General features: G+C 39.9%; 1 protein-coding gene across 1 annotated transcript; it reads right to left on the reverse strand.

Annotated features, from left to right (window-relative positions):
* Positions 1-360: 360 nt before the first annotated feature.
* Positions 361-12,844, reverse strand: SMPDL3A (sphingomyelin phosphodiesterase acid like 3A). Its single transcript, XM_015622719.3, has 8 exons — positions 12,701-12,844; positions 11,057-11,270; positions 9,854-9,998; positions 6,841-6,937; positions 5,411-5,589; positions 4,077-4,257; positions 2,045-2,169; positions 361-880 (listed from the first exon to the last, which is right to left on the reverse strand). The coding sequence occupies exons 1-8, from the start codon at positions 12,789-12,791 to the stop codon at positions 569-571; spliced, it is 1,344 nt and encodes a 447-aa protein (XP_015478205.1). The 5' UTR covers positions 12,792-12,844; the 3' UTR covers positions 361-568.
* Between the last annotated feature and the right edge of the window lie 413 nt (positions 12,845-13,257).

Here is a 13,257-nt window from a genome sequence, read left to right on the forward strand (position 1 = left end):
AGGTTTGTATTCCATTAAGTCACTTTTATGCCATCATTAGAAAATGCCCCTAAGAAATGGGTTTCAGGGATTAACAAGGAAAACTTGGCACAGAGAGATATCTAATACTGGCATTGCATCAACAACGTAACTGCACTCAAGTCTCAGCAAATGCAGGTTTTGCCAACTTCAGTTTGCAAATTTTGACAGCCATTGGTTGAAACCTGCCCCCATAAAAAACCCAAGCCTGAAATGGCATTGCCTGTGTTTACACACCCTGAGAAATAAGACTCGGATTTACAAAGACCTGAGTAACTCCTATTCCAACACAATGGGATGCCTGTTACAGAGGGTACAGAACACTTGAGGCAAAGCAAAGTATCTGGCCACTACTACATAGCAAATAAATTTTTATTTAGATGATAAAGGAAAACATACTTGCAAAAAGAAAGATCTAGGGAGTTTTACCTCTCCCCTGAAATGTAGAGAAGTTCCACAGGCTCAAGCATGTCAGTGCTTGAGCGAAAGAAGAAGCAGGTTCTTTAAATCACAGGCTAAAGTCACTATCTGCATTAACTGCACAGAGATTTCATCTCCACATTGCCCCCTGATTGATGCAATCTGTGTACGAGGAGTAATCTAAATAGAGGATTGAGCATATTTGGCAGGTCTTGCACCCCTCTTCACAGAGAATAGTTTTGTCATAACTCACAATATAGTTACTGTAATACTGCTCAAACAGTGTGCTGTGTGGCATAGACAACTGCTTGGCCATTTCATATAGGCTTTCTGGCTTCAAGTCTTCAATGCCATAAGTTTCAGTCAGGATGTATTCTAATTTCCAGTTCGATTCATTTTTCTTGTTGGCGTCTCTGAGGTCCAAGTAAAACTGCCAAAGATCCTACAGTTAAAAAAAAAAAAAGAAAAAGAAAAAAAGAAAGAAAAAAAAATAGGCGCTGCTGTATTGCTTTCTTCCCTGCTTCATTAAGTCTCTGGAGTGATATATTGATTAGGAAGCTGTCACTCCTCATTATTCACATGTGAATAGAAGGTCACGTCCCACCCCAAGCGCTGGGCTTACACCCAAAGCCGGTACTTGCAGAGCGGTAATGGTGGGGGGATGGGGAGGAGGAGAAAAAGGAGCCACAAAGGCAGCAGTGGCAGTCTTAGAGGGCTTTCCTGTCCAAACTCCACAACGCTCATATCTGCTTTAGGAGTGGGGCAAAAGAGCCAGAAATTTCCTTTCTGTGGGCTCTACTTGAGGGGCAGAACGGACAGAAAAAGAACGGCCCAGGGAGAAGTTAAGGAAAAGGAGGGATGTCAATGCAGGAGTGAAATCTGAAGAAGAAAGGAGCAGCCTGAATTAGCATAGGTCTCCAGAGAGAAACCCCAGTCCCAATCAAGCTGCAGGGTGCATTGTCACTGAACTCGGCAGGGTCAAGATTTTATCCTGAATTACAGAGAGAAAGCCTAAACCATTCACAGCCAAAATAATTACACAGGATTCACTTTATCTCCAAAAATCCCATGAAACTACAAAGTAGAAGCCTTCTACTTTTCACTTTCCTTCTAAATTTATCTAATATTTCCTATAAAAACTCTACATAGGAAGGTGAATGATTACAAAAAACATTCTATGGTTAAAAGTGCTTTCTTCATCAGCCCTTTTACACCCTTTAGAAACATTTCATGGGCTGCATCCCAAAACTCGGGTTATCACCAGAAAACAAAATTGGTATGTAAGTATGCAAGATTCAGATGAACCTCTTTCAGCATTGCAGAGATCCCTGCAAACAGTTTTAGGATTTTGCCCAGAAAAAATCTGTCTTTGATTCTACAACATAAAAATATTCAATACAGAGCAGAAAGTACTGTGGAGATCTGCAGGCACAGGAAGAGCAACCAAGTTCTCTTTCAGATTTCCTTTCCTATGCCCAGGAAATATAACTAAGCGTAGGCACCTAAGTTCCATCACCAGCAGCCATAATACTACAAAGACTGAAATCTTATTGTATTTTTACAGACACTATAAAGTCTTAAATAATGCTTTAAAATCCTTACTTACCAGCAAGCTATAGTCAAAAAGATCATATTGATACAATCTGACACCAGGGTTATTGGACTCTATTTGCCATACATCCTTCACTGGGGTTACAGCAGGTGCCACAAACAAGGAATTGACTGGCTTTTCTGCAGAAAAAGGGAAGTTGAGGAAACAGTTTCCTTTCAATCATTTCTTTTTCAAACAAATGTTTTTGTAGAGTACCAACACAGCAAAACCAAGAGTGACAGGCTTAAAGACATTAGAAATTTTTTCACCTGATTTAGATGTATCTACTGTGAACTGCCATACTTCCAATGGATAGACCAAACCCAATGTGAAATATCACATTACCCACTCCAGTGTGTAACATTTAAGCCTGTCTATACTAGAGGCTTCCCAACCAATTCAGCTGTCTGTCCAAAGCCGCAAAATGGTCTTGCTTATATGTAGTCTCTGTATTTTGTATATTTCTACTAAATAAATATTTAAAAACTTCAGTTGCTGATTCCATACTGTATTTTACATGTTGCTGTATGTATTTATGATGTTATTGGAAACACCAGGGTCTGTTTCATCACCTGACTCTGAGTAGCTCAGCATCTACTGTGTGAACACTGACCTTTACAGCAACTGAACCATGAGGATGTGTGTGAGTTTTATTGAGACAGTATGTGCAGGTGAGTACATTGAGAAGTTCTCAGTGGAACAAAAAGAAAGCAGTGTCACAGCAGTGAAATCACAAGGTCAGCCTCCACATATAGGCAGAAGTTCTGAAAGTTTGAAAATCAGTAGATTCTTCTGGAGAAAATACAGCTGAGGTCTATTTCAGTACACTGGTGTTGGCTGCAATATTGCATTTGTCTTGAATTCTCTGGAATTTTGTCAAGAGGAAGATATCCTGAATAGAATAGTTTAAAACTGTACAGACAAACACAATGTGTATTTGATTACTATTTAAATTTTGTCAAAAGATGCAAAATTACTAAAATAATTGGGAAGTAGTTACTTGCACATGCAAACTTTAACAATAAACATGAAGATCAATCTGTTCCCAGTGAAATTTGCAGTAGAGATGATGGTTTCATGAACAAATGGGACAATGTGGAAAAATATAGGTACAAGACTGCATTGAGCATAATTTAAAAAAAAATAAAATAATAAATAAATAATAAAAAATAAATAATAATAAAAAATAACAAAATATAAAATAAAGCAAACCCAGTTTTTTCACTGGGCTGGATTCTTTTTTATTAGAGATTAGCACCATGTAAAAGGTAAAAATTTGGAATAGTGTTACCTAGTCAGCATTTTGCGCATTGCTCATATGAGTTTATATAAATCATAGATGAAGAGCCATTTAACGTTTGGGTAACCTCTTACAGTTCTAATATGAAGACAAAACTTGTTAGAGTTCTTCTGCTAGAGATGTTACGAGTGCTCCATATGGCCATGCCCATGCTTAGAACTAAGGGATTTCAAAGCAATAAACAAAAATTTCAACGTGGGTGATTTTCTTGAAGGGAAATTAGCTGATCTAAGAGATGCAACAGGCAGAGACTTTCTTTCCCCTACCTCCTGCTTACCCTTATCTTAATTAACTTTGAAGCAGCAGGGAACTCAGCAGAGAGGCACAGTAATGATGCAGGAAATACAAGAACATAGAGCATGTCTAGCTGGCCTGAGAACATTCCCTTTGACACATTACACAATAGCAACTGGCTGGTATAATTTGCCCATGTCACTGGGAGAGCAGAGAGGAAAGACTAGAAATTCTTGAATAGGCATAAGCATTCATTTAAAAAAAAAAAAAAAAAAAGGTTAGGAAGCTTGGGGTGTCTCTGCTGACATCAACAAAAAAAAAAGACAGTCACCCTTGCAAGGCTCTCTTTGGAAATAAAATTGGAGTGTGTGAGATAAGTAATACATGACAGTATATCCCAATTTCCTTTTTTCAATTATTTATAACGCAGGCTGACTAGAAAGAACATGCAAGAAAGTATTAATTTGCTGTTAATCAGGAAGAAAAAGTTCAGGAGTCAACAAGCATCATTACCTTCTTCATCCAGGAGGACCATGATACTATCTCTATGTGTATGTCCAAAAAACTGGCCCGCAATAACACTACTGTATTTGCGAAAAATCTTTACCAGCCTCTCATTGTAATACTCCCTGACAGCTGTAGTGTTCCTTGCATATGGCAAATATCCTACTGGGACATGACCTATTATATACACCTAAGGAATTAAATACAGAAAGCACAATTAGCACCTTAATTTGAAACTTAAAATCTTAACTGTATCCTAGAAGTGGTTACCACAGTTTCATAGTAACACTTTATTTAAAGCATTTTAAAATGGCATTCTAAAAGCTGTAAATCATGACAGTTTTTTAATATAAAATCCCAACAGTAAGATCACCTGAATTCATAATACCAGTTTAGTATATTATTGGGGAGAAAAAACGTTCCAATAAATCTGTGCATAGTCTTAGGCCTAAGGAAAATGTTATCAATTACTTCAAATGAAAAAAAAAAAATAAATTACTATGGCAAGGCTTATAATTTGGCATAACAAGAGGACAGAAGAAAAAATTTATGTTTGAGCATTACAGTCTACTCCGGAGAGTCAGAGAGTCACCAGAAACATGGATAACTAGTTAAAACTCCTCTGTCTGAGGTAGATACTTAGTGCCAACTGCACACACCAACTAACATGCTGCAGGGTCTCCTGAGAAAGGGATATCTCTTTTCTCCTGAGTGTACTATAACATTCTAAAATTGGAACACTGTAGCAAAATGTAAACATGTTTCAATTAAACACTTTTGCTCAGATGATGATCCAATCCCCATGACAATGAATCAATCAATCAATCAGGAGCCAACAATTTAAACCTTCACTTCAAAACCTGTGTATTATAAGACAAGTTATTATAGCACTCAAATGATAGCAAGTACTGCAGCTTGGCTAAATTTTTTGGCTGATAAACTCTTTTCTAATTTCTATTTTTGATACTTTACATTACAATGAAAATAAAATACACTAGCTTTTGTCTTAGGCCAAGAGCATATGTTTTAAAATTAAATGATATGTGTAAAAAGGTCAAACTGACCTCTACAGTATTTTACATGGTAGGAAAGAAAAGGTATTTTACTATATAATTTGAGAAACTTAATTCAAATAGTTTATTAATTATTGCTGTAAAATGTGCATATTAAAGGAGGAATTATGAAAAAATAAAATTTTGAATTTGTAGTATCTTTGGCAGCATTATCATTATTCTTCTAGAAGCGTGTTTATACTTTCATTATTTCTACTTTTTCCATCTTTTTTTTTTTTATTTTTTTCAAAATTGAAACAAATAATGATTGCTTCTGTTCCAGATCCCTACCTTTTCCTTCTTTTGTGAAGAGGTTTCAAGTATTTCCTCTAGCCAGGCAAACTGGTTGGCTGGATCTGTGATATTCACAGTTACCTTGTTGGGGCTGTAATACAAATTTGTGTTCAGACTGATTATCCTGAGTGGTTGATGGCTATTACTGGATTCAAACAGCTGCGTGTAGAAGCCACCTGTGAAAATAAGACCAACACCAGATGACAAATTAAAGGTTTCAAAGCACAACTTTACAATCAAAGTACACCACTGACAAAATACCCAACTTTCCTCTTTCTAACAGAATATCATACTCATTCAAGACGCAGTCACCTTATCACAATAGAACTTGTTAACAATGTTTTCAGCCACATTTTACTAGAAGCTGACACTGAATTATTTATGAATTCTTGCCTGTATTATCTTAGTGTTTATTTGACAGTATTTAGAAGCAATTGTCCAACTGACATGCAAAAAGTGCCCTGTAATATTTCTTCCACGTTGACAGATACAGTAGTTGTGAAAGGCCCATACTTCTTGAAATACTGCAAACACAGAGGCTCCTTCAGGAACAACTGTTTGAGCTTAGTAGCCTTGTACTTTGGAAGTCATTTAACTTCAGACTGATGATATGATGAAAAGTAAGGATCACATTTTTCAAACCTTGCTCCAAAAGTTCTCCATGGCATGCTGAGCTTCTTCAATAAGTATAAATTCATAGTTCATGGACTTCAATGGAGCCATGGCAACAGAAGAATAACAATATAATTTAACTTAAGGTCTGCCTCTTTGAGTTTTATTACCCTCATTCGAGTTTCTACTTCCACTCTTATCCAGAGTTTGCTTTCATTCAGGACACAAAAACACAAATGTAACTTCCAAATCCCTAATGTTTGATTTGGAAATTGGATTGAACATTTCAGTTGTTTGCTAAAAAGAAAAGTTCTCATTAGGATATAATTATTCTGCCAGTTTAGTAAGGTTCACACAAATATTAATGGCATAATCACCAAAGCTATGTGCCATCATAATCTGAATAAAAATGTACCTATTCAGTGTGCTCTGAAATGCATATGCCATTAAAACAGAAACAGCATTTTTACAGTTTTTTCCCCATCAAAGTAAAGTTTTGTGTGCGTCATGCACCCTCATCTAAAAAGTGTTATGAGGCCTCGAAAGCAGAAAGATATTTCACATGCATTGGTACAAAGTCAATAACACTAAACATGTTACAAGAAGTGATAAATATTGCATCAGAAAGTAATAAATGGATTCTGAATATAGGCATTGCCATTCAAAAAGATAAGTAACTTCTTCCAGGAGCAGCATTATAGATAATCCATTGTTCTGACTCATCCTATGAGACTTAGCTAAACAAACAGGACAAATCCACAGAAACATTAATTTTCTAAGCCCTAGCTTCACAATGTATTATTGCCATACTTTACCTTTTCTGAAGGTATTGATTGCTTCATCACTTAGCCAAGGTTTCCAGAAATCTGCTACAGCATTGTAAACTTCACTGGTAGTTACAGGAAGCTGGTCCTGTGAGAGAGAACCTGCCTAAGTCTTAGTATTCAGACACACAGTCAAAAAACCTGCCTGACCTCTTGCATAAAACGTAAGTGTATCCACTCATCACCAGGAGGAATTCAAGAAAGGAAAAAAAACAACTGCTGAATATCCAGTGTGGCTGATCAGGAAAAAATGCCTAAACTTAGAACTGATTGCATGGCATTGTTAATGCATTATTAAACTAATGCCAGAAATATGTCAAGCCTTAAGAATACAGCAGAATGGAAAACCATACATTCTGCAAAATTAATAAATGCATCAACTGTCAAGTCAAAGTCTAAAAATAAAGTCTTTTGGACGAAAATAAGTTTCTTCTTCAAGTAACTTGAGTTTCATAGCAGCTCCCCAAAACTCTTTGGCCCTCAGAAACATTCTGGTGAAATTCACAAATGTTTTCAGGATGTCCTTTTTTTCTTGTAAGAAAACATTTTAAAATGTACAAGGGAAAGTTTTGTCAATGTTTTCTCCCACTGACTGTAATTAGGGCTGTAGCACTCTTCAGTCTGATGAGACCCATGCTCTGATCTAACCCTGACAGGAAGATACCAGCCTGTTCTTGCCTTTCCTAAAACATCTGGAGTCTTGGTGCTAGAAGGAGAAAACCCAGGGATTGAAAAAATTGCAGTGCATGTTTTCTTAAACATAAAATTTGACCTTTCTAAGATCTTTGAAACTAAACCTACATTATTAGAGGTTTAGGCAGTAAATCTCTGTCTAGGAGCAGAGCAATCAGACGTCTGTTGAGGCATTTGTTGATTGCAGTGCCCAGACATGTGCTGCTAGGACAGCTTTGAGCCAGGGCTAACAGTCACTAACAGACACAGCAAAAACCTGATTCTAGATAAGAGGCCATGTTATAGACTGAAGGTGTTCTGGCCCCAGGCAAGTCAGTGTTCTCTGAACTGCTATAAGCAGTTTGGGGACTTGTTTTAAACAGGAGCAAGGGTGTGAAACAAGTAAGACTACGCAGTAAGGCCAATGTTACAATATATGATCTGAAAAGTATGCCAATGCTTGATTAACCTGAGTAGTATTTTTAACATGTTCTTCAAGAAAAATCACCCAGGATTGTTCAGTTGTTAAGACAGACAGCTCAGAACACAAAAGAGCAATAAAATTCTTTGGTTTGTGGTGCGTGCACAGCTTTTACACTTGGTTTGGAACAGCCTACAGTGCGTGGCTTGCTCCATATCGCTTCTACTCTACAGGATATTTGCCAAGCCCACCCATATGAAAAAAAGAAGAAATGTCATAAAGAGCAAAACACAAACATTAAAAAATTAAACAGGTTAAAATAACCCCATAGTGGGGATTGTCTGATCCCATGTCTTTTTCAAACAATAACTGAAAAGCATGCCAGTTCTGCACATTGGTGAAACATGCCATTTCAAAGTATCACAGAAACACTCCTGAATTGCTTTGTGCAGGGAGAACTAACAACAATCACCAGTTATTCCAATCACCAGCTTGTTTCAATTTTCTATTTGCTGCCCATCTGCCCCTCCTGAGCATCTTTTCTTTCTGTCTCCAGATTTAATTTCACAAACAAAATTCATATTTGTTGAAAAAGTCCCTACATTCTTTGTTTACAAGGTTTCTTAATGTTTTTTTTTCCTCTATCAGATGAGATTGCTGAATAACAATTCTCTACTAAGACATTTTTAAAAATTAAACAAAGTGAACGCAAAACACTCTGTGACACTTCAGTTAAGGTGTTATTTAATACTTTCCCAGTGTTTTCTAGTGAATCAACCTGTCCCCATGCCAGTGCATATGAAAAGCTGAAGCTTTACTACCACAGTAAGAACACAAAGGACTGAAGTCACAGTTTGGTTTGTGCACTCACACTTCCAATATACATCCAGCTGTTACTTTGTCTCTCACGTTTCCTTTGCCATGTCTCTCAGCACCTCTGCTGAGAGTGGTTTCCCTATTAGGAAACCACTAGCTCCAGCAATGACACTGGCAATCCCACAATCACCTGCTGCACCAGCCTACACCTTGACAGGCCTAAAAAACACCACAGAAAGCTGGAATACAAGCCTTGAGGATGTGAAGGGGTGTTACTGAATTCCCATGAGGAATTTCAAACAAAATACTTCAGCTGACCTGCTTCACATCCCTTCCAATATCCTCACATCCAATGACAGCATTTGCTTCTGATCCAGTGTGCTGCCAGCTCGACCCACAAAACACTTTAAAGGACAAATGAAGCAACTGTTTACTTTTGAGCGTGCCAAGAACAATATTCAGCACAGTCAAAGTGAAAAAGCACCATCCTCAGCTGCACATAACTAGTGAATCATCAATGTGATTATTTCTAAATGTCCAATGAGGAAAGAAGACATATTTTTAATAGTAGTGGCAAAACTATGGGAACATTACAAAAACTCAGCCATTATTATTTTAGTTAAAAAACAAACAAACAAAAAAATCTAGTGATGCTAGCTGACAGATTTCCAGTAGGTCTTTCAGTAGGCTTTGAAACTTACCACAGGCTCATAGATCCATTATTGATGTCATTTCTGCTAGATTAAGTTTCTGTATACCCATGCATGACATGACACAGGACACAGTAAGGAAAAGTATGTGTGTATTAACTACATTGACACATGGTGGTTCTAAGCCATGAGGAATGATTAGTAGTAAATTTGTGTGACCTCAGGCCATGTACAGATTGTACCCAGGGTCAGGGTTTCCTTAGGTAAGTGCACAGAGAGTCATGTAGTTTCTGTTCTAAAGTGGAACTATTTATACTATTATATGCTAACTGTAGAATTCTGTCTCCAGAATACCAGTTACACATAATTATTTTTCATACGTGCTTTCCCAGGAGCTAGGAACACACTCAGTATGATGTATGAACAAATTTCTAACTTGTTTTACCTGTGGCCAGTAGTCATGATTGCCTAAGGCTGGGAAAACCTGAAGATCTGGAAAGAAACTACGAATTGTAGAACTCAGATTACCAATGATGCTGATGACCAACTTCGTTGAGAGCTCTTTTACAGGAACATGAGGAGGGCTATCTCTGAAAAAGGAAAATGTTTGATTAACAAAGGTTTGTTAGCAACACAAGGAAGGCAAAAAAGTCTGCAAACACATCTACATTCTAGCATGTAACACTACTATACAACTTAATTAAAATCACAGAATCAAAGGCTCTCTGCAAAGGCTTTTGTTTAAAAAAACACGAACAAGTAGACTTGTTTAGACAATGTCTATCCTATGATTCATATTTATCATAATGAAGCTTTCTTAGAAATTAGTCATCATTTTGAGCTACTGTGCGGTTTGTGTTGTATATCTTTCATCACCTGCATATCATTGCTAGTTTCTTTTTCCCTTTTAACAATATCCTGTTGAAAATTAAGTACAATAAGGTAAGTGAAATAAATTAATCACTTGCCTTCATATATTTAACACTCTTTCCCAGCAAAAATGAGTGATTTAACATAAACAAACTAGTTCTCACAATCAAAAATACTAATCTCTTTGATAAATTATCCATAGATGTATGCTTTAAAAAATTGTGTGATGTTAGAACTGAGAGTTCTGCTATGGCAGAAGGGTAAGTTAATGCTACCTTTTATGAATACCCAGGAAGTAACAAGACACAGTACTATGCCTTGATAGCATAGTACTATGAAGCTGCTCCCTTTCACACTTCTTTGTCTAGTCCCACTGCTAAGGCACACAGAACCTCACAGGTAACATCTCTGAGAGTCTGGAACAGGAAAGGTAAATGTTCTTACCCAACAGAAGCTTGCAATGAGTCAGTTACTGCCCTGACCTTTCTTTTTGCATTTTTTACTTCCCGCCCACCCTGCACCATTTTTATGAACTCATACTAATATAGCCCTATGCTAAATATTACAATGAACAGTCTAGCAGTTACTACAGAGATCAAACTCTGTCCTGAAGCCTTATGTTCTTACTCACTCTTCCACTTTCACAATTTGGACAACTAAAGGAACAACTAGCATTTGTGAGATACTGAACTTAAATCTGTTGGTGCAAATACAAACTTGTGAGTTATCACACTATTTGGCTATCCAGCTTTAAGTGCAGAGTGACTTGAACACTTACCCTGTCCAAATCATGAATGAAACCTGCTCTTTTGAATCCTTCATGAATGCAAATGCTGACAAAATAAGTTGATAAGGAGAATCACACAAAAAGTCCCCAAAAGGGCCTGGGTTGGAGGCATTGGCTCCTTTGGAAGAAGAACAGACTTTGGTGCGATCAGGGGTAATGTGGTAAGTCGGATCTAAATGTAGGTCAGACACATGCCAGAATTGCCCTGTTTTCAGAAAACAAAGATTAAAGGAAATTCTTTATTTGCATTTGAACTGGATATACCAGGGTAATGCCAAGTTTACTCCAGTTTATCTACAGCTCCTATTTAAAGTTAATAGGTTTCTGATTAGCCTGCCTGGTAAGTATGGGCAAGTTCTTCCTGATGAGTCCTTCATGTAGACTGCTTAGAAAATCTGAAAACAGAAGCAGAGGCACGGGTATATGCTATTCACTAAAAATGAAATGGAGATTGGAAGGAACTGAAAAATCACCTCCTTTCCATTAATAGCAATCTGGAAACTGGATAGTAGAAGCAATAGAAGGACTTCTCCATTCCACTTGAAAAGAAAGGGAGCCTCATTTTAATTATTTTTCCAGACTTTCCCTGGCTGGAAGCTACTGTAAAAGATGACAAGAAAGATGTCTAGAAAGAAAGACGAGAAACAGCACATGTGTAGAGACTGGGCCTCTCACCACAGAGCATTGTGTTAGCCCTACCTACCCACTACTGTCCAGGCTGACATGCTCTCAGCCACTGTTACATAGCACTACATGGATAAAGGAGCTGAGAAGTATAAGAATATGTAGAATAAGATGAACAAAGTCTGTGTTAGACTATCAGCCTTCGAGTTTCATGTAAATTTTAGAGTAATTTCTTTCTGTCAGTTTCAAAGCACTTGGTAAAGGCACACATGTATCTGGGGCAGTGGTTGTGAAATAGGGACAGATATAAATTGATTTTTCCCAAGGTCACACGCTCACTCTATGGGTGAGCAGGCACCACACGGCTGTACCTCATGGAGTTTTATTTCAGGAATCAAAGGCTAGAGGTGATCTTTAAAATCTGTAAAATTGTGATGCCTACCAACAGGAGACAAACGCCGGGACACTGCTGTGTGCTTGTCCCGAGGCAAGTGTGAGTAACATGGGATGAGAATTCTGTGGGAAACCATTTCTACATGGTTTCACCTGCACGCACGCCCCGAGCGGGGATCAGGCCAGGCAGAGCGTGTGTTTGCTGCCAGCACGGCCCAGCACAGCCCCCAAACGCGGTGTTTGCAGTGCGTACCTCGGGACACCGCGCCAGAGCAGGGCAGGGCTCACCTCACCTCACCCGCCGGCCTGCCGGGACGACTAAATATAAACCCCGTGTAACCCCCCGTACCTGAAAAGAGCCATGTGGACTGATCTAGCAGTCACGTGTGGCCGAAGCCGGTTGGGACAGGGAATGCTACGGCAGCAGGTTATATGCGAGGAGCGGTGCCAGAGGGAGGGAAGGGCCACCGCAAGAAGGGACCGCACAGCCCGCCCCCCCACCTCCGCCGCCGGGCTGGCAGCGGCCCCCGGCCGGGCCTCCCTCTCCGGGCCGCCCCTCAGCCGCCTCCCCCGCCCTCCACGGGCGGCCCCTCAGCCGCTGACCCACGGCCGACTCACCCACGGCGGAGCGGGGCCGCTGCGGGCCGGCCGGCGCCGCCTCCAGCGCGGAGCAGAGCAGCGCCAGCCCGAGCACCGCCCGCAGCTCCATGTCGGCCCTGCGGGAGCGCCCGGCCAGCCGACGGTGCTGCTCGTGTGACCGCCCCGGCGGCCGGGAAAGAGGCGAGCCCCGGACGGCTTGTGCAAGCCCCGGCCCTCCGCGGGGCCGCCGGAAACCACCGCGCCCCGCCCGCACCGCTCGGGGCCAGAAGCAGCCCCGGTCCGCGACCCCGCTGTCGGACTCGGGCTGCCGCCTGGAGCCGGCCGTGCCCGCGGTGACCTTCAGGAGGTGCCACCTCCGCCCGGCTCGGCGCTAAGGAGCTCGCAGGAGCCAAGCCTGGCCTCGGGCAGGGCTGGAGTCGGGGCACCGGCTGATGTAAGGCGGCTGTGCTCTACACCCCGCGCCAGTCTCAAGCGTCTTTCGGAAGGTTTCTCATGGTATACATGTAAAAATGGATTCCGATTACTTTTAACGCTTTAAAAAACAAAACAAAACAAAATCCCAAAAACACCCAACA

This window comes from Parus major, chromosome 3 (assembly GCF_001522545.3).
Source record: "Parus major isolate Abel chromosome 3, Parus_major1.1, whole genome shotgun sequence".
In the NCBI taxonomy this organism is placed as follows: Eukaryota; Metazoa; Chordata; class Aves; order Passeriformes; family Paridae; genus Parus; species Parus major.

Bases quoted from the DNA above. Each gene is read 5' to 3' on its own strand.
- SMPDL3A (XM_015622719.3), bottom strand. From the start codon at position 12,791: ATGGAGCTGCGGGCGGTGCTCGGGCTGGCGCTGCTCTGCTCCGCGCTG. The intron at 9,999-11,056 runs GTAAGTGTTCAA...TTCCTTTTTCAG, and splicing joins TCATTCATGATTTGGACAGG to AGATAGCCCTCCTCATGTTC. The intron at 5,590-6,840 runs GTAAAGTATGGC...TTATTTTCACAG, and splicing joins AATCAATACCTTCAGAAAAG to GTGGCTTCTACACGCAGCTG.